The sequence below is a fragment of the Bos indicus genome, chromosome 18 (genome assembly GCF_029378745.1).
Source record: "Bos indicus isolate NIAB-ARS_2022 breed Sahiwal x Tharparkar chromosome 18, NIAB-ARS_B.indTharparkar_mat_pri_1.0, whole genome shotgun sequence".
Lineage (NCBI taxonomy): Eukaryota > Metazoa > Chordata > Mammalia > Artiodactyla > Bovidae > Bos > Bos indicus.
In genome coordinates, this window is record NC_091777.1 from 63538077 (window position 1) to 63562395 (window position 24319).

The following is a 24319-nucleotide window of genomic DNA, read 5'->3' on the forward strand; positions in this document are numbered from 1 at the left end:
AGCCTATACCTGGACCTGGGGTGACAAGGGCAAGTGGATAGTGGCCCAGATTGTGGACCCCCATAAAGGAGGTGGTTAGGGGTGTGGACCCTGGATTCACTGGTTTGTGTTTGATATGTGCGCCAGAGGAAGAGGATTCTTGCTCAAATATTGGGGGAGGGGCACAATGAGAGAAACAGGAGACCTGTACAGTTGACTCAGGCATATTATCAGCTCATCCAGGAAAAGAGATGTCCTGTGTCAACCTTAAAATTCAATGTGCAGTTTTCGGTTGTTTTTTTTAACCATTACTATGAGTTTATTTAGGAATGGCAGAGAAATTGCAATTCAGGACATTCTAACTATGGCAAACCACAGTCAAATTCAGAGAACAAATGAGAGGAATATTACTTAACACAGAAATAAGAGGAAGCTGAAAGAGGCTGCTTTGAATCAAAGCCCCTTGAAGAAAAGCAAGCGTTCAAGGCAGTAATGGTTTCTCATTGGCTGAGCTGTGGCTGTTTCTCATTGGCTGAGCTGTGGCTGCTTCTCATTGGCTGGGCTGTTGGTGGGCAAGGAGAAAATCATCCTCCCGCTGCTGTCTAGTAAGGTAACTGCCTTCCTGCCCAGAAATGTAAAGTAAGCTGCAACAGAGGGGAGAGGCAAGAGAGCGCCCCTTTAGGCTTCCCAACTCCGTTTTAAAGGTTTCCCTTTATTAATGTTCACACCAGAATATGCCTGTATCACACATGTTAAAGCATCAACTTTACAGAAACCTGAAGCAGGACTAATACAAGAGGTACAGAGAGCTCTACTCCACTGTCATCCTGGGAGCCAGGCACCACTCTCAGTGTGCTGCCAAGGTTTCCCAGGGCATCCATATCCACCAGCAGAATGACCAACAGTGAGGATCTTGTGAGGGAGTGTTTGGAGCCAGGCCTGGAAGCAGCTCCGTGCATCCTGCTCACTGTGAACGTCATCCCATCCCTTGCAGGACACATAACTGCAAGGAGGCTGGGAGACCATCTCGCTGGGCGCCCAGGAAGGGAGGACACGGTGCTGTGGGCAGCCACAGTCCTGTCACACAGGGGCCACCTGTCCCTATGGGCACCTGGGGTCACACCGTGGGGGTGTTTCTAGTCTCCACTGCTTCCTACCCGACCTCCTCTTACACAGAGGTTCTAGAACACAGGAAATAGACTCTCAAGAATTCATTATTTCACAAGCTAGTGGAAACAGAAGGAAACATCCCTGCAAGGAGATGCGTAGAATTTAGAGTGAGGCATTCAAGCCCAGAGGAGCCCACGAATGGAGGTGGTGATGCGGACGGACACCCACTCAGGAAGACAGGAACCAGCTGCTGTGTTACCTTAGGTGCAAAAGGGGTCTTTGCAGGTGTGACTGAGTTAAGGCTCTTGAGAGGGGGAGATGACCTTGGATATTCTAGGTGGACCCAGTGTAATCACCAGAGCCCTTATAAGAGAAGCAGGCGGGTCAGAGAGTGAGGAGATGAGATGTGACCACAGAAGCAGGAGTCCTAGTCAGAGAGAGGATCCGAAGATGGAGGAAGGGGCCATGAGCCAAGGAGTGCAAATGGCCCCCAGACGCTGCAAAAGGTAAAGGAATGGAGCCTCCCGTGGAGCCTCCAGAAGGAACACAGCCCTGCCCACCCCGGATTTCAGCCTCGTGTAACTGATCTCAGACTTCTGCCTTCCTGAACTGTAGGGAAATAAGCTGCGTTGTTTGGTGCTGCTGTGTGAGTGGTAATTTGTTACAGCAGTTGTATGCTTGTAGGGATGAATGGCCTCCAATCCCAAATCTGACAGGCATTAGCCCGGTGAGGGGTGAAGGTCAGGTCAAGGACAGTGTCCTACAGCTGCTGGGCCCTCTCGTGTTTGGGGAATGCATGGCGTCCAGTGGGAATGAACTGGGGTGGGGTGGGAGACGGGGGCCTGCCGGTTCCTCCAGGTGGACCTAAAGCCTGAGGGGCCCTCCCTGTGCGGTCATGGCCTCACCAACTCCCTCAGCCAGTCCACTGTGCCCACGCATGTGGGTGTCTGCATGAGTGTATGTGTGTGTACAGTGTGTGCATGTGTGTATCTGTGTGTGCGTGCCTCCATGGACCTGTGCATGCAGGGGATGGGAGCTGTATGCAGGTGGGGCAGCTCTGCGCCTTCACCCAGACACAAGTCCCCTCAGACACACTCTTGGGTCAGAAAACACTGATTGTCTTGTTTTCGTCTTGTTTCCCTCACTGAGTTTTGGGGGACGGTGGAGCAGAGACTGGGACCTAGAACCTGTGTACCCAGCGCCACATGTGGGGCTGACGCTTTTGAACCTGTGAGAACATTGACTGATGAACAAGGTGAAGTGTGATCCAGAAAACTGGGTATCAGCTATCAGCTACATGAGTGCAGCCCAGATTCAAGATCACCACCCGCACTCTAGGGAGGTTTGCAGAGTCAGCTCAGAAGACAAAATGGTTCTCCAGGGGCAGTGGAAAATTCACAGGACACATCAGGAATTCACTGGGCAACTGTAGGAACATAGCTGGGTCTCTGGAAACAGCCAAGCACCATAGCTGGCTCTCTTGAAACAGCCAAGTGCCAAATCTGGGTCTCTAGAAACAGCCAAGAACTAGAGCTGGGTCTCTGGAAACAGGCAATAAACACCATAGCTGGGTCTCTTGAAACAAGTGCTACACCTCTCTGAGGAGCTAGTTGGTTGTGGGAGGGATCACATGGTTAATGAATCTCCTAGAAGGTAATGTGGGATCTCAGGACTTGAGCTCTTGCCTGCAGGAGGATCGACTAGATGTCTTTCCAGAAAGGAATGATTCCACAGGGAAACCCAACGTCCACTTTGGGCTTTTGCAAGTGTGGCTTCCTGCATCTTTAGTGCAGAGGCCAGGTGGGCATGCGGTCAACGTCTGGCAATGGTTGCATACATGCTGGACTTGGCCAGGGGCTCTGTGGACGGCGGGGACACAGCTCTGGCCACTCTCTGGGTGAGGAGCTTGTGGTTCAGCTGGGCGTAGGTCACCTCCTGGGAGCCTCCTGCAGCAGGGGTCTGAGGATAAAGATGCAGGGTGAGTTTGGGTGGCAGAGTGAGGGCATGTCACCTCCACAGTGAGGACACAGAAAGACATTGTGGCTTCTGTCCCTCTCTCTTAGGGTCCCTCCCTCTGGGGGAGTCTGACCACCATGAAAAGCCCGTGTGGTGAGGATGTGAGATCCTGCCTGCTGCCAGGGGACTGAGCATCGTGGAAGTAGATCTTCCAGCCCTGGTCGAGCCTCTGATGAGTGTAGCCCTGCTCAGCATCTTGACGGTAACCTCAGAACAGACCGTGAGCCAGAACTACCCAGCCGATCCGATTCCAAGTTCCTGGCCCAAGAAACTGAGATGATTCTATTAAGCTGCTAAATTGTAGGGGCTTTGGTTCATAGCATTAGCTGATGAATGCAAACACTTACGAAGGCGCCCACCTCTCCATCCACATCAGGAAATCTGTCAACGCTGGCCACACCTGAATGGGAGGAGGACCAGGGCTCAGTTCTCTGAGGTGGAGCTTAGGAGACAAATATGCCTGACCTCACAGCTTCATATTTCATCTCCACCCCACCTGGAACATCCTGGAATGCTTCATCCCCCACCCCCACCCCCACCACTGCTTCCTGCATGGCACTGAACCCCTGCTTCCCCTCCCAGACCTGTCCCCCATCCTTGTCTTTACCTGGGGTCCCATCTAGGACATCCACAGCTGGGCTGAGCCTGAGGAGAAAGAACATGTGAGCCCTGAGGGCTGCCTGGGGGCAGAGGACGGGCAGTCTGAGAGGTCATCCCCAGGGCCCTCACCTCCCCTGGCGTCTCTGCTTCTCGTCTTTGCTTCTGGGAGGCCCTGAGGAGAGTCAGGTGTGAATTAAGAAGAGAAGGCTTCTTTCCAGCACCCCCACACGGCCTGCCCAGTCACCCTCCCCTGTCCCTGAGACCTACCTCGTTTTCTCCGGAGCTGACGATGGAGGAGGAGAAGGACCAGGAGGGAGAGACAAAGGAGAAAGGCCACAGAGACCCCGATGAGAATATAAACCTGCTCTGTCGACAGGCCTGTGGGAGCTGGGAGGGTGGAATCAGATTATCAGCAGTATGCCCTTATGGAGCACCTGCTGCATACCACCCACACACACACATGCTGGGTGTTTATGGTGTTCACACTCAGATATAAAGAAAGCTCTCACACGCACACCAGTCCTGTGGCTTGGGACTTGCTCTCCCCTGCTTTACAAAGCCGGGTCTGAGCGCTGAAGCCTTGGGTCCACAGTATATTGGCAGAGCTGGAATAATACCAACACCAAAGCCCATTCTCTCCCTCTTTCCCCAAAGAGCACACTCCACGAGGAGGGAAGAAAATATTTCCTCGTATGAATAAGATTAACGCTTCTCCAGGCTCAGGCAGTGCTGCGGGGTCGGTGCATTTATTCCTGGTTTTGCACACGAGCAACGAGGAACGTGGAAGGATTGGGTGATTCGATTTAATCCGGGGCACAGAGCTGGGGAGGGCGGGACTGGATCCAGGCAGTCTCGGTGATGGGTTCTTCTCTGGACATGAGTCTCCACAACATGAAATGGGAGTTGGGGAGCGAGATGAAAGGGGGCTGAGCTGGACTGCTACCCCCGGCGGGTTCAGGGCCTTCCGAGAGGGCAGGTCTGCCTTCTAGGCTGCTCAGGCATAACCATCAGTGGTCCCTTCCCTTTGGCTCCTAGCCCCGCTGTCCCTCTCTCAGCGGGAGCCGGGCCCTCCTTTACACCCTGACCGCAAGGGGGCACTGCGGAGCTGCAGCCAAACCCCCGAGTCTGGGGTCCAGTCGGGCTGCCCTGAGCTGGTTCCTCCCTTCCAATCCCTGTGCCTTTGGACAAGAACCTGTAAGCTCCTTTCTGCATAGGAAAAGGGGCGGAGGCTCTGAGAAGGTCCGGGAAGTGCCGCCCACGATGGGCTGTCGTGGCATTACTGCCGTCAGGCGCCCGGTGCAGGGTCATCTAGCCAGGTGGGTGCTGTTCCCGGGGTCCTTATGAGTGTCTGAGACACCCTGGTGCCCTGCGCCTGCCAGCCCCGTGCTGCGCTCTCACAGTCTCTGAGCCAAGTCCAGGAGAGGGCTGCGCCCTGATCCCAGCACACAGCCCTCCCCAAGACACCCCTCCAGGCAGGGGTCAGCTACTCAGCAGCCGAGGAGCAGCACAGAGTGGTGGGGGAGCTTATGCCTCCAGGGGTCCTGTGATGGTGGGGGGACAGGAGAAGGACTGGTGCTGTGTGGGGGCTGCCCAGGGTCTGTCCCACTCAGCCTGGCGCCTCTCCATCCTGAGCATCCAACCATGGGCCACGCATGGCCTTTACTCAACCCCAGACAACACCCCGAGATTCCCGAGAAAAGGGGCCTGGGGCCAGACAAGGCGGAGCCCCCTGCTCCATCGTGCTGTGGTCACACCGTCTGCACCTCCGGGAGCTGTGCCCCGCATCACGGCCCAGACTCTTCATGGTGATCTTCTCTGGGGGTGGGGGGTCAGAGTGTGCTGGACGGACCCGACTCCAGGACACCCTGGAGGCTGACCACACACAGGACAGGCATGGCCTCACCCCAAGAGTCCCCTGAGGCACCATCCAGCCCTGGTCAGGGGTCCCCTGGACCTTGTGACTTGCCTGGTGAGACCAGGCTCAGGGAGCTGAGCCAGGCGTGGAGGCAGGGGAGGCGTGGGCAGAGGGGACAGAAGCAGAGGGCTCGGGGGGCGGGGGTGCGGGCCAGTGGGCAGAGGGCACAGCGGGGCCCAGGCACACCTGCAGGCAGGGCAGAGACGGCCTCCTCAGTCCCCTCCAGGCTCAGGGCCTCGCTGAGCGCTGACCAGGTGGACTCTTTTTGATAGAGGCAGTGATAACGCCCGACGGCATCTTCACGCAGAGCGGTGATGTGGAATCTGGCCTCGGTTTCCTGTTCACCTCGGGACGTGACACGCACATCCTTATAGTCCTTTCTATTACCCTTCTCCAGGCGGAAGCTCATAACCCCGGCAGGGCCCCGGCACACGATGCTCACCGGCCGCCCCCAGGGCACCACGGAGCCCGGCTCAGCTGAGATGGAGGGTCTGGGCAGGGTCCCTAGGAGGGGAGAGCAGGGCCACAGGGTCTGTCCTGAGGAGACCAGCACACAACGCAGTTCTCTCATCTTAGTGGAGACCACCACACCACACAATTCTCTCATCTTAGTGGAGAATCACCACACAGCACAACGCACGCATCTTAGTGGAGACCATCACACAACACAACCCACTCATCTTAGTGGAGAATCACCACACGACCCAATTCTCTCATCTTAGTCGAGAATCACCACACGACACAATTCTCTCATCTTAGTGGAGAATCACCACACGACACAATTCTCTCATCTTAGTGGAGATCACCACACAACAAAATTCTCTCAGTGGAGATCACCACACAACACAATTTACTCTCTCGCTTCCTTTACTTGTTGGAAGCTTGCAGAGGTGTACAGCCCTCACCAGCATCCAGTTTGGGAACACTCCCATCACCCCCGCAGTGGACAGCCCCACCCCCCGCCCGTCGCAGGAGCAGGTGACTTCCCGCCACTGCGGTTAGTCTCCCCACTGACGTAAGGACCCTGAGACTCGGTCACATCTTGCTCAGGATGACATGGGAGGTGACAGAGCAGCTGGGGGCGGCTCCCTCCCTGCCCACGGCCACTCCAGAGAGAGGGGCAGGGGGACACAGCGGGGGATGCCCAGCTCATTCCTGGGACGAGCAAAGCAGGGCTCTGAGTGGGTGGGAGTGACCTGTGCTGGGTCTGAAGGGACGGGTCGCTGCCTGTGCTGGGAAAGATTGTGTTGGGGGGGGTAGGTGTATGTGCAGGTGTGTGTGGGGGGGTGTATATATGTGTGTGCGCATGCGGGTGTGTGTGGGGTGTATGTGTGCGTGTGCAGGTATATATGTGTGTGGGTGTGTGTGGGGGTATGTATGGGTGTGTGTGTGTGTTCAGGTATATATGTGTGTGGGTGTGTGTGTGGGGTGTGTATGTGTGTGGGGGTGTGTATGGGTGTGTGTGTGTCTGTGAGCAGTATATATGTGTAGGTGTGTGTGTGGGGGGGTGTGTATGGTGTGGGTGTGTGTATGGGTATGTATGTGTGTGTATGTGTGTGTGCAGGTATATATGTGTGTGGGTGTGTACGTGTGTGGGGGTGTGTATGGTATGTGTGTGTGTGCAGGTATATATGTGTGTGGGTGTGTGGGGGGGAGGTGTGTATGTGTGTGGGGATGTGTATGGGGATGTGTATGGGTATGTGTGTGTGTGCAGGTATATATGTGTGTGGGTGTGTGTGGGGGGTGTGTATGTGTGTGGGGGTGTGTATCGGTGTGTGTGTGTCTGTGAGCAGTATATATGTGTGGGTGTGTGTGGGGGGGGTGTATGGTGTGGGTGTGTGTATGGGTATGTATGTGTGTGTATGTGTGTGTGCAGGTATATATGTGTGTGGGTGTGTACGTGTGTGGGGGTGTGTATGGTATGTGTGTGTGTGCAGGTATATATATGTGTGGGGGGGGGGGTGTGGGTAGGGGGGGTGTGTATGGCATGTATGTGTGTGTGTGTAGGTATATATGTGTGTGGGGGGAGGTGTGTATGTGTGTGGGGATGTGTATGGTATGTGTGTGTGTGCAGGTATATATGTGTGTGCGTGTGTGTGGGGAGGGTGTATGTGTGCATGTGCATGGGGGGATGTGGGTGGGTGTATGTGTATGAGTGTGTGTATGTATGTGTGGGGGCTGTGGGTGTGTGTGTGTATGTGTGGGGTGGTGTGTGTGTGTGTGTGTGTTCAGGTATGTGTGTATGCATGTGTGCAGGTGTGTGTGTGGGTGTATGTGTGCAGGTGTGTGCAGGTATGTGTGTGCATGTGTGTGGGTGTGTATGGGTGTGGGTGTGTGCAGGTGTGGGGGGTGTGCAGGGGTGTGTGTGTGGAGGACCTGAAGCACAGATCTGGCCCCACAGACCCCAGGAGCTGAGGGTCCCTGTGTCCACTTTGCAGCACCCAGACAAGCCCAGAATCTGATGGGTGGGCGCCGACTGGAGACCAGGAGAGCTGGTGCTGCAGTTCAGGTTCAGAGGCCGTCTGCTGGCACAGCCCCCTCGCTCAGGGGAGGTCGGCCTTTTGTTCAGTTCAGGCCATCAGCGGATGGATGAGGGCCACCGACATTGTGGAGGACAATCTGCTTGTCCTCAAAACGCAATGATTTAAACGTTAATACCATCCCAAAACATCCTTACAGACACACCCAGAATGTTTGACCATGTAAATGACCATGGGCCAGCCGAGGAGACACAAAATTAAATACCACAAATTCCACCACACCTACAGCATCAACTTGACACCTGTGTGCACGTCCTGAAACCACAGCTGATCTCCAGATAAAGACAACAATGAGAGTGAGTGAGGAGCGCACTCTGCCAGCCCCTGCCTCTGTGGGGACTTCGCTGACTCTGAAGCCAACTTCCTGCTTCAGGGCTGCAAGTCCTCCTCGACCCCCCGACCCCCCACCACGACCCCCACCACGCCCCTGCCTAGTTGAGACATGTGGGGTTTCCAGAAGCCTCAGTGACAAGGACACGGAAATACACTGGGATGGAGGAAGAGAATACTGAGAAAACCCAGGGACGGTCCCTGCAGACTCACCCTGGACACAGTGACCCTCACCCGCCAGGGAACGTGGGACCAGACCTGTGCTCCAACTCCTCCACAAACACACACACACACACATGCACATACATGCACACACACACACATGCACACACCCACCCACATATACACATGCACACACACACACATACCCACACACTCCTGCACACACATACACATGTGCATTCACATATAGACACACGTGCACATACACACACTCACATACACCTGCACACACACACACCTGCCCACACACACACACCTGCCCACATACACACACACTCATATACACACACACATGCACCCGCATATACACAAACACACATACACACCACACACACACACACACCCTTCACTTCCCCGTTCTGCAGACTGCTCCCCTCACCTCACATTTTCACACCCAGGACAGGCAGCTGCCCTTGAGACTCAGCAACACAGACTGGGAGAGCTACCCCTCCCTCACCCCCTCACCCCCTCCCTCTTTCTTTCCACCACATCTAGTTCCCGTCCATCCGTCCATCCATTTACTGAGGCCTCCATGTGTCTCTGGCTCCACAAATACGGGAAACACCCCAGCGCCTGCTCCCTTGGGGCTGACAGTCCAGAGGGACGACAGACGTTCACAGACAGTTGTGCGGATCCATGGGTACCAACGGTGACGCGTGCCCTCGGGGTGAGTGTGGGAATCTCGGGGAGGGGGCCAGCGGGAGGCCGAGCTGACCCCCGGGGGTCGAGGGAGGGGGTTCCTGAGCTAAGAGCAGACGTGGAGGACGGTCCCCGGGCTGAGGGGCAGGGCGGAGGAGTCACCACACAGGGTGGGGAGGGCTGGGCTGGGCGGCGAGATTCAGAAAGTGAAAGAAAACCCAGTGAGCGAGTAGCCTCAGGTAGGGGCGCGGGGGGGGGGGGGGGGGGGGGCGGTGTGCAGGGGAGGCTGGAGGGGGAGGCTGGAGGAGACGGCCGGGCTGGTCCTCAGCGAGCGCTGTTTGCACGGGGCTGCGGGGTGGGGGCGGGGGCGGTCTGGGCTCGCGGGGGTGGCGGGGGGAGGAGGGGGCGAGCTGGCGGGCTCAGCACGGTCCGGAGGGTCGGGTCGTCCCTGCGGGGCCATCGAGGGCAGAGGGGGACAAGGGAGACCCGGGCCAGGGTCCCCCCCTGGGGCTGTTAGCAGCTCGGGGTATAAGCCGGGGCCCCCAGGCCCCCGGGTCGGCTCCGCTCTCATCGAGGTCCGTCTTGGGGAGGCGGGGGTTTGGGGGAGACTCACCCTGCTGGGTGCGGGCCGTCTGGGCCAGACAGAGCGCTGGAAGAGAAGCTCTAGTGAGAAGATGCCCGCCTCGCGGTTTCCTCACTGGCCGCAGTCCCGAGGCCCTCGAGGAGCCGTGGGGTGGCCGGGTGTCTTTCCATCATTTCCCAACACCGCCCCCCACAACATTACGTCTGAGTGCAAGCCCTCTCCTCGCTCTGAAGAAATCTCAGACAACCCGACCCTCTCCTCCAGGCCAGCCCGGCTCAGTCTGCGCTCACCCCACACCCAGTCCGTGTCCAGGACCGAACCTTCCCCGTCACTTGGGTCTGGGCCAAAGCTGAGGGCGCAGCCCCGGGGATGGAGGGGGAACCACGTTGCCCCCCAGGATTCCGGCGTCTCCTGGGCTGGAGTCAGGGCTGAGCAGAGCCCCTCTGCCCCTGGAATCCGTCCCAGCACCCCCAGACTCACCCAGGCTCAGGAGGGTGGAGGGCCCAGGCGCCATGGCCCAGCCCTGTCCCGACGCGCCCTGGATTCGGTGCTGAAGGATGGAGCCTGCAGTCTGCACAGAAGGGGATGTGCCCCGGGGCCTTTATGGGGCGGTTTCCAACCAACAGCCTCACACAAAGGGGAAGAGCGCCCTCCCCGCTCATCACACTTCCCCCCAAGGGGACCCAGGGGCAGCTCCCAGCTGTTGCTCCCTCTGAGCTCCCATGAGGCTCAACTCCTCTCCGGGTGTACCCTGAGGGGGGAGCCCCATTCTCCACCCATGAGCAGAACACACTTTGTGCAGCACACCGACTTAACCATCAGTCCCGACTCTGTTCTTGGGCAAAAATTGCATCACTTTATGCCAACGGTTCCTCGTATTGAAAATGGAAAACTCCGAAACCCTCCTCTGAGTGTTTAATATTGCGATATATGTTACATTCCCAGGAGGTGTCAAGTGCATTAAAAATATCTTATCACATGTGTTCTCTGCCCCTTTCCCCAGGCGGTGCTGGAACCGGGGGAGGCGGGGCTGGCCGGTGAGCACACACAAAATCCCAGAGCTGAGTGATGGGGAGACAGACCTTGGGACCTGGCGCTGGGCTTGGGACCCAGTGGGGCCCTCAGCTGGGAGCTGAAATGAGAACAGGGCTTAGGGGTGGGAGGCGTGTGTGCACACGGAGCCTGCAGGACAGGAGCCCCGTCGTGGAATCCCTTGTCCTCTGTCCCTGAGGCCAGGGAACAGCCGCTTCTCCCGGGAGGAGCTCTGCCAGGTGGTGATGGTGGTCTACACAGCACCGGTGCTCAGTCTTCCTATTAACAGAAACCTAGTTCTATCTGAGGGGCTGGGTTCCAACCCTGGACTAGGGAAGAGGGAGTAGAGAAGATGCAGTATAGGGCTAAGGCAATCCAACAATCCCATTTGCAGTGACTGTCCAGAGGGGGCCACAAGACCATGGATGGTCAATGACACTTAATGTGGAATATATCAGGGTTTCTGGAATCACATTTCTGTCTTATTAACAGAGGGTCTCATAAGATGTCTGGCTCCTTTAATCCTGTCCATGGGCAGCTATATGATGATGATGTGATATCTGGAGCTGCAACAGCCATATTGCAACCCTGAGGCAACAAGCTTGACTACCATAGCAGAGATACTGAACATACTGAGGTGAAAGAATACAAGATCTAAGGTTTGTAGAAACTCCTGGAATTGCTGAAAAAGCCCTGTGACTGCCTATCCCTGGAATTCTTAAGAAGTAAAGAATAACTGTGCTAGATTTTCTGTCAAATATCAGACTAAATCTGTGGACCACACTGCATAAAATAATAACTGTCTTAAAATAATAACTGTTTTATCGATAGCTCAGTGGCAAAGAATCCACCTGCCAATGCAAGAGACATGGGTTCAATCCCTGGTCCGGGATGATCCCACATACTGCAGAGCAGCTAAGCCTGTGTGCCATTACTATTGAGCCTGTGCCCTAGAGTCTGTATTCTGAAACAAGAGAAGCCACCACAAAGAGGGCATCGCAACTAGAGAGTAGCCCCCTGTTGCCAGAACTAGAGAAAAACCAACACAGCCTCAAAGGCCTAGCACAGCCAAAAATAAATAAATGATTTAAAAAATAATAATTACCTAAAAAAATAAAACTGCTTTATAGCATATTCTAAAGGTTGTCTTAAATGCCTCAAAGAAATGAAAACTCAGCAAAGGTCATATGGTCAAAAATGAAAAGACGAGATTCCCTGGAGCCAAATTGAATGCTGAACATAGCTGTCACCTTGACAGTGATGAATTAAGTTTTAGTATCATGGCCTGACCGAGGGTAGCAGCTAAAGGCTCAAGTGTGAGGCCAGTAAAGTCAAGGCTAGAGTAAAGTCAACCAGGGTCACCCTGGCTGACTAGGATGAACACTAACGCAGCCCCATGTAACCACCTTTCTGACCTCTCTCTGTGTGTGTCTCCCTCGCTCATGGTCATTAGTGGCTTTTATGAGCTTTACTAACAGATAACTTGCAGACAGTTAACCACAACCATTAAATATGGGCGTGTCCACTGTGGATCTGTGGGCCTACAGTACAGAATCTGAGTCAACAGTGCCGAGGTGTCCGGGGGCATGCTCCCTGCTTCCAGGAGACTCTGCTGCAAAGCTCACCTCAAGTTTTCCAGACTAGCCCACACCTCTGTTTTCCCCTCAGGGTTTCCCTGGTGGCTCAAACGGTAAAGATTCTGTCTGCAATGCAGGAGACCTAGGTTCAGTCCCTAGGTCGTGAAGTTCCCCTGGAGGAGGGCATGGCAACCCACTCCAGTATTCTGGCCTAGAGAATCCCGTGGACAGAGGAGCCTGGCAGGCGACAGTCCATGGGGTCGCAAAGAGTCAGACACGACTGAGCAACTCAACAGCAACACATCAGAGGCAGAAACACAGGTGTGTGGGACCAGAACACAGGCCGACAGTTCTGTATCTCAGCGAGTACGTAGGACCAAGCAGTTTTCTTTCTGCTCTGTGTGGGTCTCTCTGTTCTGCCCCGGGCTGGGCTGAGAAAAGAACAGGGCTTCCTGAAACTGTTCTACAGGAAATCCGATGCTATATTAGGCAGCCCTCATCCCCTAACTACTCCCTGACGTGAACTATAGGCCCCAAGCCTCCTATCCAAACTGGCCATGATTTGGTTTTACAAGTGCTAAACTCATATCAAAGCTTTTAAAGACTTTTTTACTTTTCTTCTTTCCTCAACTACCAGGTCTTATGACGATGGTGATATATAATACTCCTTTACCTACTAAATACACAAGTACATTATTCTTGTTAAAAAAAAATAATTATGGAGCTTCCCTGGTGGTCCAGTGGTTAAGGATCTGCTTGCCAATGCCGGGGACATTTGGTCCCTAGTTTGGTCCCAATATCTCCCATAATTGAGAGTTTCTGGTGCTGTCCATTTAATGGGAATCTGCTTTAAATCAGAAGATGAATACACACCACCATCCTCTTGACGAGACAGTCCAAAGTCACTGGTTTTCAGAACATTATTTTCGCCTCCAGGCAGTTTCTTGCAGCAAGGTCCCTGCGTATACAATTTTTACCTGAGATTTGCCATCCAGAAGCAGCATCTAATAAAAATGTCACCGTTTTAGGTCATCCTTCTTTCTCAGAAAGGAGAGGAAATCACGTCCTGGAACAAGTCCCTTAATTTTGTAGATAGGCTGTATTTGTGTGCTAACTTTTATGAATTTTACAATATTGGTATGATTATATTGCTTGAGGATTTTGGCTTCTTGTAAAAATTTTAATTTCAGTTCCTGGGAAAGATCATCTTGACATGTTCTAACAGTGATACCAATTTTATGTTTTAATGTACCCCTAAATGTGTCATCAAAATTTCCCTTGCCCAGTAATTATGACAGCTTTATGATCGAGATGGAGAAGGCAGTGGCACCCCACTCCAGTCCTCTTGTCTGGAAAATCCATGGATGGAGGAGCCTGGTGGGCTGCCGTCCGTGGGGTCGCTGAGGGTCGGGCACAACTGAGTGACTTCATTTTCACTTTTGGCCCCTAGTCTGGGAAGATCCTGCGTGCCACGAAGCAGCTAAGCCCGTGCAACACAGCTTCAGCCTGCCTGCCGCAACTGCTGAAACCCGAGCACGCCTGGAGCCCGGGTTCCGCAACAGGAGCAGCCAGTGCATGGAGAACCCCGCACAACTGGAGAGAGCCTGCACCGCAGCCACGACCCAGGCCACCAAAACAAGCTACACACACAGACTCACACGATTATTCCAGCCAGAATTTTGACTCAGTATCACTTACAGAGATCATAATTTCCTTGGTGAAAGTCAGTGAGTTGCTGAATGTATCTTGCAATTCTGTATAATGAGCAATGTAAGATACATATGAAAACTATTTCTTGAGGGCTTTATCTAAAATCCTCTTATTTGTTGCCTGAATAAAATTTCTCCCTTTCCCTCTGTCTCTCTCTCTCTCTCTCTGTATTTCTGTCTCTGTCAGCGTCGGTTTCTCCCTGTCTTTCTATCTCTCCCTCTGTCTCTCATTGTCTCTGTGTCTCTATCTCTCTGTCTCTGCCTCTCTCCCTCCTGCCCTCTGGCTTGCTCTCTCTTCCTCCTTACCCATCCTGAACTTTACTTCCTTAAAGGCAGCCCTGCAGCCCTAGGCCCCTGGACTCATACAATTTCACTTGACAACTACACTCAGTGGTGTGTGGAGCAACCAGCTCAAGCTGGTTCCCGACACCTGACTGTGAACATCCCTCACCCACTGCAGGCTTAGTGATCTCACTTTTTTTTAAATTATTGGAATATATTTATTTATTGTTTTAGTGTTTTTTTTTATTTTAATTGGAGTCTAATTACTTTACAATACTGTATTGGTTTTGCCATACATCAACATGAATCTGCCACAGGTATACACGTGTTCCCCATCTTGAACCCCCCTCCCACATCCCTCCCTGTACCATCCCTCTGGGTCATCCCAGTGCACCATCCCCAACCATCCTATATCATGCATCAAACCTGGACTGGTGATTCATTTCATATATGATATTCTACATGTTTCAATGCCATTCTCCCAAATCATCCCACCCTCTCCCTCTCCCAGAGTCCAAAAGACTGTTATACATATCTGTGTCTCTTTTGCTGTCTCACATACAGGGTTGTCATTACCGTCTTTCTAAATTCCATAGATATGAGTTAGTATACTGTATTGGTGTTTTTCTTTCTGGCTTACTTCACTCTGTATAATAGGCTCCAGTTTCATCCATTTCATTAGAACTGATTCAAATGTATTCTTTTTAATGGCTGAGTAATATTCCATTGTGTATATGTACCACAGCTTTCTTATCCATTCATCTGCTGATGGACATCTAGGTTGCTTCCATGTCCTGGCTATTATAAACAGTGCTGCGATGAACACTGGTGTACATATGTCTCTTTCAATTCTGGTTTCCTTGGTATGTATGCCCAGCAGTGGGATTGCTGGATCATAAGGCAGTTCTATTTCCAGTTTTTAAAGGAATCTCCACACTGTTCTCCATAGTGGCTGTACTAGTTTGCATTCCCACCAACAGTGTAAGAGGGTTCCTTTTTCTCCACATCCTCTCCAGCATTTATTGCTTTTAGACTTTTGGATAGCAGCCATTCTGACTGGCATGAAATGGTACCTGGCATGAAATTGCTTTGGCTATTTGAGGTTTTTTGTATTTCCATACAAATTGTGAAATTATTTGTCTAGCTCTGTGAAAAATACCGTTGGTAGCTTGATAGGGATTGCATTGAATCTATAGATTGCTTTAGGTAGTATATTCATTTTCACCATATTGATTCTTCTGATCTATGAACATGGTATATTTCTCCATCTATTAGAGTCCTCTTTGATTTCTTTCACCAGTGTTTTATAGTTTTCTATATATAGGTCTTTAGTTTCTTTAGGTAGAAATATTCCTAAGTATTTTATTCTTTCCGTTGCAATCGTGAATGGAATTGTTTCCTTAATTTCTCTTTCTATTTGCTCATTATTAGTGTATAGGAATGCAAGGGATTTCTGTGTGTTGATTTTATATCCTGCAACTTTACTATATTCATTGATTAGTTCTAGTAATTTTCTGGTAGAGTCTTTAGGGTTTTCTATGTAGAGAATCATGTCATCTGCAAACAGTGAGAGTTTTACTTCTTTTCCAATTTGGATTCCTTTTATTTCTTTTTCTGCTCTGATTGCTGTGGCCAAAACTTCCAAAACTATGTTGAATAGTAATGGTGAAAGTGGGCACCCTTGTCTTGTTCCTGACTTTAGGGGAAATGCTTTCAATTTTTCACCATTGATAATGTTTGCTGTGGGTTTGTCACATACAGCTTTTATTATGTTCAGGTATGTTGCTTCTATTCCTGCTTTCTGGAGAGTTTTTATCATAAATGGATGTTGAATTTTGTCAAAGGCTGAAGCTTGCAATGAGCCACACTGTATTCACTCCCCAGAAACTGGCGAGTGCTACAGATCGGTGCTTCTCTCATAGCTGTAACTGTTACATATTTCCCATCACACTGCTGGGAAATTTCCAAAGGCCACCTTAAAGAAAGTTAGACAGGACAGGGAGGACTTCCCTGGCGGTCCAGTGGGTAATGAACCTAGCTTGCAATGCAAGGGACACGGGTTCCATCCCTGGTCCTGGAAGATCCCACAAGCAACTAAGCCCATGAACCACGACTACTGAAGCCCACGTGCCCTGGAGCCTGTGCTCCACAGCAAGAGAAGCCACCGCAACGAAGAAAAAATAAGAACATGGAAAGAAACACTCTGTGATCCCCATCCGAAAGGAAAACTGACAAAATCCTGTCTATATCCACGGTGTCCCACAGCAGGCTTCACTCCTTCACCACCTAAAGCAGCCAACATCCAAAATCGTGTGTCCAAGTTTCTCTTGCATTTTTGTAAATACAGTGTGACCACATGTATACTTATTTGCATGCATATTATATACATACGTGTGTTCATTGTTGTTTTTAACTTTATAGAGTTTTGAAAATGATTTTTGAAATCAGGTATGGAGTAAGCATGGACTAATGTTCTATTCCTTTGACTGCAAGATGGCAGAGTAGAAGGACGTGTGCTCATCTCCTCTGAGAACTCCACAAATTACAACTCGCTGCTGAACAACCATCGACAGGAGAATGTTGGATCCCACCCAAAAAAGATACTTTGCCAACAAAGGTCCGTCTAGTCAAGGCTATGGTTTTTCCAGGAGTCATGTATGGATGTGAGAGTTGGGCTATAAAGAAAGCTGAGTGCCAAAGAATTGATGCTTTTAAACTGTGCTGTTGGAGAGAACTCTTGAGAGTCCCTGGTTGCAAGGAGATCCAACCAGTCCATCCTAAAGGAGATCAGTCCAGAGTGTTCATTGGAAGGACTGATGTTGAAGCTGAAACTCCAGTACTTTGGCCACCTGATGCAAAGAACTGACCCATTGGAAAACACCCTGATGCTTGGAAAGATTGAGGGCAAGAGGAGAAGGGAACGACAGAGGATGAGATGGTTGGGTGGCATCACCGACTCAATGGACATGAGTTTCAGTAAACTCCAGGAGTTGGTGATGGACAGGGAGAACTGGAATGCTTCAGTCCATGGAGTTGCAAAGAGTTGGACATGACTGAGTGACTGAACTGAACTGAATGTTCTATTTATTAATAATGTGACCATCTTTTGAAATTCCTGTCTTTACTCAAGTATTTACCTTTCCATTATCCTTTGTTCCCTCCTGCATGTCTTTCCACTGGGATTATTTTCCTTTTACCTGAAACCACCTACAATGCAGAAGGCGCAGTTTCAATCACCAGGTTGGAAAGATCCCCTGGAGAAGGGCATGGCTACCCACTCCAGTATTTTTACCTGGAGAATCCCAGGGACAGAGGAGCCTGACAGGCTATGTTCTATAGGGCTTGAAAGAGTTGGACACAACTGAAGCGAAGAACACACTTCCTTCTTTTGGTGCCCATCTGTTGGTGAAGAATTCAGTTTTTCATTGCCTGAAATTAATGTATTTATCTCACCTCCAATTTTGAAGTTTTCTCCTGTTGTAGAGTTCTAGGTTGGCATTATTTTTTAGCGCTTAAATATAGCATTAATCATTTCTGTTGCAAATGAACTGCAGATCTTCTCATTGCTCCTTTGAAAATAGTGTGTCCTTTTTCTCTCAGTGCTTTTAAGATTTTGCCTTTGGAGTTCAGCAATTTTCCTCTGATGTGTCTCAGCATATGTGTGTGTGTTGAATTTTACTGAAGTGTAATAGATTAAAAGTGCACATATCAAATGCACAGCTTGACGAATCCTCAGATTGAGCACTCCTAGGTTTGCCAGTAACTTTTCTCCAAAGGTAATGACTTTGCTGACTTCTAACAGCATGGGTTAAATTTGCGTGTTTTGGTTCTTTATCTCAGGGTGAATATTCTCTGCAGCCTCTTTGTGTGTGTGTGTGTGTGTGTGTGTGTGTGGCTTCCTCTGCTCAACCTAATATTTTAAGATTTGTCTAACACTCTGGGTGCTGTGGAGTATTTTATTGTGTGAATCACCACCATGCATACATCCCCCCTAGTGTAAAGAGGCATTTGCTTAGCTTCCAGTTTACATTAGAATGGAAAGTGTTGCTTTGAATGTCTTAATTCATGTCCAGTGATGAGCGTATATGTGCGTTTCTGTTGGAATAAACCTCGGGGTGTAATTGCCATGTGTTGTGCTGTGCATTTATTCAGTTCTAGTAGGTACTTATGAATATGTTTCGAAGTGATGGCATCAGTTCACACTCTGAGCATTCTGGTTACCTCACATCCTCACCTGCCCCTCTGCTTTCCCACCTGAATTATTTTTGCCCCCCTGTGAGGGGTGGTGGTACCTTTGTGGTTTTACTTTGCATGTCTCGGGTAACTAATGCATTTGGAAACATTTTCCTATGGCTTTTGGTCATTTGAATATTCATCCAATTTTTGAAATGTCTGTTTGAGTCATTTTTCTCATTTCCTCATTTTAGAAAATTGAGTTGACTTTTTTTTTAACTAAACAATAGGAAGCTTTCTCTTTTTCTTATTATGCTCGAGTCCTTTGTCAGATGTGTTCCTTTTGAATATTTGTTCCTCATCTAGCTGAGGGTCACTCTCTTGTTGCTGCATTTTGAAAAAGATTATTTCTGAATCTTATTAGAGCCCATTTATCTAATTTTATTTTATGTTTATTTCTGCTGCAAAGGGTGAAGAAATTTTCTGTATGTTCCTCCCAGAGCTAGAGACGTACTTTTTGGATTTATATCTTCAGTCCTTGGGACATAATGCTGTGTGTGGGGGGGGGGTGGGGGGGTGTTGTGTGCTAACAGTCCACATGCATTTTTCGTATGGAAATCCAATTAATACAGCACAGTTTATTGGAAGCACCATCCTTTCCTCACTGAGCTGTTGGATATCCTGTACTGTATCGCAGGAGAGCTCTCTGTTCTAATGATTAGTGTGTGTATGTGTGCCCAGTAACACATGGACCAGATACTCTAGCCCCATAGTGAGGCTTGACACCTAGGAGTGTGTGTCTTCCAGCTTTGTCTTTCTATTTCAAGGAACCCTCAGTATGTCTAACAACAACAAAAAAACCTCTCTGTGTTGTGGCTGTTGTGTTGTTGTTTGTGTAGCAGTTTGTATCTGCTGGGGCTTCCCAGGTGGGGCGTTAGTAAAGAATCTGCCTGCCAATGCAGGAGATGCAAGAGACCCAGGTTCAACCCGCGGGTTGGAAAGATCCCCTGGAGAAGGAAATAGCAACCCACTCCAGTATTCTTGCCTGGAGAATCCCATGGACAGAGGAGCCTGATGGGCTACAGTCCATGGGGTTGCAGAGTCGGACACAACTGAGCAACTAACACTTGACTTGATAAATAAATAAATGAATAAATACATGGGATATAAGTTATAGTCTCTCTTTTTCCTCGGCAATGTGTTTTTCATAAGATTGATGTTATTTTTCCTTTGTAGTTTGGATTAATTCACTCCGAAGTACTGAACACTTTTATTTGTACTTATCTTGGGTTTCTCTGAGCTTCTGGAAGCAGTGACTTGAAGGCTGATCCAACTTGCAAAACAAATATGGATCACATTGGATAATTAGAAGCAGGAGAGAATTCAAATTGGAGTATGACAAAGGGGGCACAGACCAGGGCTCTGTGACAACCTAGAGCGGTGGGATGGGGGTGGGAGGCGGGAGGGAGGTTCAAGAGGGAGGGGACACATGTATACCTGTGGCTGATTCATGTAGATGTATGGCAGAAATCATCACAAAACTGCAAAGCAATTATCCTTCAACTAAAAATAAATAAAGTTTTAAAATAAAAATAAATTTAAAAGGAAAGATGAAATCACACAAAAAATTTAAATTAGACAAGACTGGACAATTTCTAGGTCACGATTTCCTCAAATATTGCTCTTCCTTGGCTCTCTCTCTTCTTCACCCTCAGACTGCCAATTAATCACATATAGAAGCTTCTTTCTGTGTCCCACAAGCCGCTGAGACTTTCCCCCATGGATGTTCCATTTTTCTCTTCTTAGGACTTCAATTTGGGTATATTTACCTTCTGTCCAGCTTATTGTTTTTGTCTTCTGCACTGTTCCAGCCCCCCATGACCATGAAGTCAGAGTCCAGAAATCATTAGGATCAAATAACATGAGAGGTCACTGTCAGAAAAACCATCTTGTCTGAAAGATGTCTTCAGTGACTGAAATCACAAATTTCAAGGGAAGTCAGAAAAGCCACCGTCTGCTAAGCAAGACTTGGAAAGTTAGCTTATCTCTCTGGGGACAGAAAGAATAGGTCACACGAGGTCTCTGAGTAATGCCGCTTGGCCACATGCTCTCTGGAGATTCTATCAGAGTCTGCTTAAGGGGGAATACCCATTTTCTTCTGAATCTCCTTTGCAAAGACTGTGGGTTGTTAAGGTGGCCAGTCAGCTTTCTAAATCAGCACAGTCCAACAAAGACACAGCATAAACCACAAATAGTAGCCACCAAGGCACTTTTACCGGAGAAGGCAATGGCACCCCACTCCAGGACTCTTGCCTTGAAAATCCCACGGACGGAGGAGCCTGGAAGGCCGCAGTCCATGGGGTCGCTGAGGGTCAGACACGACTGAGCCACTTCACTTTCACCTTTCACTTTCACGCACTGGAGAAGGAAATGGCAACCCACTCCAGTGTTCTTGCCTGGAGAATCCCAGGGACGGGGGAGCCTGGTGGGCTGCCATCTATGGGGTCGCACAGAGTTGGACATGACTGAAGTGACTTAGCAGCAAGGCACTTTTACACATCTACATTAAAAAACCAAAACAAACTGATGGAAATTAATTATACTTATGTTTCATTTAACCCAATCTATTTTTTAATTGAAGGATTATTGCTTTACAGAATTTTATCCTTCTCTGTCAAACACCAACATAATCCAGTCTATTTTAAAATGGTGTCTTTTCAGCATAAGAAATGACCAACAAGATAGCTCATACTCTTTCTCATATTATGTATTCAAGGTCCAGGGAGTATTTTGTCACTGAGTTCAGTTCAGTTCAGTTCAGTCGCTCAGTCATGTCCGACTCTTTGCAACCCCATGTATCACAGCACACCAGGCCTCCCTGTCCATCACCAACTCCCGGAGTTCACTCAGACTCACGTCCATCGAGTCAGTCATGCCATCCAGCCATCTCATCCTCTGTCATCCCCTTCTCCTCCTGCCCCCAACCCCTCCCAGCATCAGAGTCTTTTCCAATGAGTCAACTCTTCGCATGAGGTGGCCAAAGTACTGGAGTTTCAGCTTTAGGCACGAGGTGGCCAAAGTACTGGAGTTTCAGCTTCAGCATCATTCCCTCCAAAGAAATCCCAGGGCTGATCTCCTTCAGAATGGACTGGTTGGATCTCCTTGCAGTCCAAGGGACTCTCAAGAGTCTTCTCCAACACCAGAGTTCAAAAGCATCAATTCTTCGGCGCTCAGCCTTCTTCACAGTCCACCTCTCACATCCATACATGACCACAGGAAAAACCATAGCCTTGACTGAAGCACATCCCAGTTGGGCTTCTCAGGTGGCTCAGTGTTAAAGAACCCACCTGCAAATGCAGGACCGGCAGGGGACGTGCGTTTGGTCCTTGGGTCGGGAAGATCCCCTGGAGGAGGGCATGGGAACCCACTCCAGTATTCTTGCCTGGAAAATCCATGGAGAGAGGAGCCTGGCGGGTTACAGCCCATGGGGTCGCAAAGAGTCGGGTGCAACTGAGCGACTGAGCGCACGGGCACACACATGTGTACTTCCAGATCGAGACTGGCTTTATGTCAATTGATCAACAACCTCCTGTGGGTAGCAGCCACCACTCTGGGTGGAGCATCTCTAAGCCCACCCTCGGTATCCGAGGTAAGCTGGGGTCTCCTTCACTCAGCACGTCTGTCCCTGTCTGTGCCTCTTCGTCTCTTCTGCCTCACTTAGTCTGACTTCATGCAAATTCTCTGTCTCCTTTTTTTTCTCTCTGTCTCCATCAATGAGTCTGGAGGGCCTCTGTGTGTCACTATGTCCCCAAGAACCCCAGGGGCACCTCCCATATACGTCACTCCCCTGATTAAAAAGCTTAAAACAGGACTTCCTAGGTGGTCCAGTGGTTAAGAATCCGCCGGCCAGTGCAGGAGATGCGAGTTTGATCCCTGGTCTGGGAAGATTCCACATGCTGCAGGGCAACTAAGCCTGTGTCCCACAACTACTGAAGCTTGTGTGCCTAAAGCCTGTGGACTTTCCTAGTGGTTAAGAATCCACCTGCCAATGCAGGGGACGCGGGTTCGATCCCTGGTTCGGGAAGATTCCACACGCCGCGGAAGCTACTAAGCCACAATTACCAAAGCCTGCGTGTCTGGAGCCTGCGCTCTGCAGCAAGAGAAGCCCTTGCTTGCCACAACTAGAGAAAGCCCACCGCAACAGTGAAGGCCTATCGCAGCCAAAACTAAATAAATCCATTAATTTTAGAAAAAAAGCTTAAAACCGCCCATCTAAGCCCCAAAGAGGACCAGGGCCAGCCAGACGTGCTCACACGTGACCACAAGCCCTGGGAACATCAGCCGGGCACATTTCCACGTGATCACAAGCCCTGGGGGTCAGTCGAGCCCATCCATGATTGCTCGCCATCAGTCGGGAGCACCTGGACGTCCTTGCAGGGGCGGCTTCCCAGAGCCTGGGGAGAAGCCAGGCCAGGATGCATGCTTGTCCCCATGGCGGGGCTCTCGGAGGAGGAGGGGCGGGGGCGGGGAACCAGGCCAGGCATGCGCGTCCTGTCCAGGGCCAGCCCGGGCGAACGCAGGAGCTGACACAACCCAACTGGACACCAGCTGTACAGGCAGCGGAGCCCGACTCCACAGACAGACACACAGGGTGTGGTGCCCAGAAGCTTAACCCCAGGTATATTTCGGTTTGCCTGTTGGTTTTGTTGCAGTGAAAAGGAAAAGAGGAGTGGTTTTTTTCTCTTTCCCTTTCCTGAGAACAAAGATAAAGAGAACAGTGAGCAGCAGGCCTGAACATTCCTAGTTTTTTGTTTTGTTTTGTTGACTTTGCTCCTAACTCTGAGTGTCTGTAACTAAGTTTGCGTCTCTGCCCGCTAACTCTGCAGGAGCTACACTTCGCACCTGCTTTCCTTGGACTCTGTGCTAAATACGTCCCCTAGCTGGTGTTGACCCTTGCAACACCCTGCCCCTTTTTACATATCAGAAAGAAGACGGCAGAGCCACCAAGCTGCCAGACTCCATTACTGGGTCACTGACACCCGTCGATGACTGCCTTGGAAACAATGCAAGAGGAAGAAATCAAGACCCCATCATCTTCGCTCCTCATCTCCAACCCCTGCAAGCCCTTGTCTTATATAAGCCCCTAGACTCCTCGTGGGGCCGGGGGCACAGTTCTTGAGGCACAAGCCTACTGCGTTCCCCTCTCTGCCAGCTGAGAATAAAAGCCCCCTTTCTATTTCCTCCAAACTGTCTCCACATTTTTTCATTTGGCTTTGCTGGGCCGAGAAGGCCAAGCTTTTGGCTGGCAACAGTTTTCTCTCGAGAAGGGAAGTAACTCCTTTCCTTGAGGTTTTGTTTCTCCTCACTGCCAACCCCGTCCGCAGGGAGGGACGTTTCATAGCAGATGTTTCAACTGCTTTGCAAGTAAACTGCTGCTCACTTAGCTGAGAGGGCTTCCCTGGTGGCTCAGCAGTGAAGAATCCATCTGCCAATGCAGGAGATGTGGGTTCAATCCCTGGGTTGGGTAGAGCCCCTGGAGAAGGAAACGGCAACCCACTCCAATAGGAGCCTGGCAGGCTACAGTCCATGGGATCACAAAAGAGTCGGGCACG

The 24319-nt window shown here is 50.5% G+C and overlaps 1 protein-coding gene and 2 long non-coding RNA genes across 4 annotated transcripts; 2 read left to right on the top strand and 1 right to left on the bottom strand.

Annotated features, from left to right (window-relative positions):
- Positions 1-671: 671 nt before the first annotated feature.
- Positions 672-10575, bottom strand: LAIR1 (leukocyte associated immunoglobulin like receptor 1). 2 transcript variants are annotated; one of them, XM_019980170.2, is made up of 8 exons: positions 10415-10575; positions 9965-10000; positions 5807-6124; positions 3973-4092; positions 3835-3877; positions 3713-3750; positions 3465-3505; positions 672-3048 (listed from the first exon to the last, which is right to left on the bottom strand). In XM_019980170.2, exons 1-8 carry the CDS (start codon positions 10446-10448, stop codon positions 2902-2904), a joined length of 777 nt encoding a protein of 258 aa, XP_019835729.2. In that variant the 5' UTR covers positions 10449-10575; the 3' UTR covers positions 672-2901. The 2 variants fall into 2 exon arrangements, with proteins under 2 accessions (XP_019835729.2, XP_019835730.2); XM_019980171.2 differs by having other exon boundaries at positions 3453-3505; positions 10415-10571.
- LOC139177229 (uncharacterized) lies at positions 9119-15344 on the top strand. Its single transcript, XR_011561721.1, has 3 exons — positions 9119-9379; positions 11459-11625; positions 13994-15344. It is a non-coding gene; the product is annotated as an uncharacterized lncRNA (long non-coding RNA).
- Positions 15345-23190: 7846 nt separating this feature from the next.
- LOC139177366 (uncharacterized) lies at positions 23191-23954 on the top strand. Its single transcript, XR_011561827.1, has 2 exons — positions 23191-23385; positions 23692-23954. It is a non-coding gene; the product is annotated as an uncharacterized lncRNA (long non-coding RNA).
- Positions 23955-24319: the final 365 nt, after the last annotated feature.

Bases quoted from the DNA above. Each gene is read 5' to 3' on its own strand.
- LAIR1 (XM_019980171.2), bottom strand. From the start codon at position 10,448: ATGGCGCCTGGGCCCTCCACCCTCCTGAGCCTGG. The intron at 6,125-9,964 runs GTGAGTCTCCCC...CTCCCCTCCTAG, and splicing joins GACGGCCCGCACCCAGCAGG to GGACCCTGCCCAGACCCTCC. The intron at 3,878-3,972 runs GTAGGTCTCAGG...GACTCTCCTCAG, and splicing joins TCAGCTCCGGAGAAAACGAG to GGCCTCCCAGAAGCAAAGAC.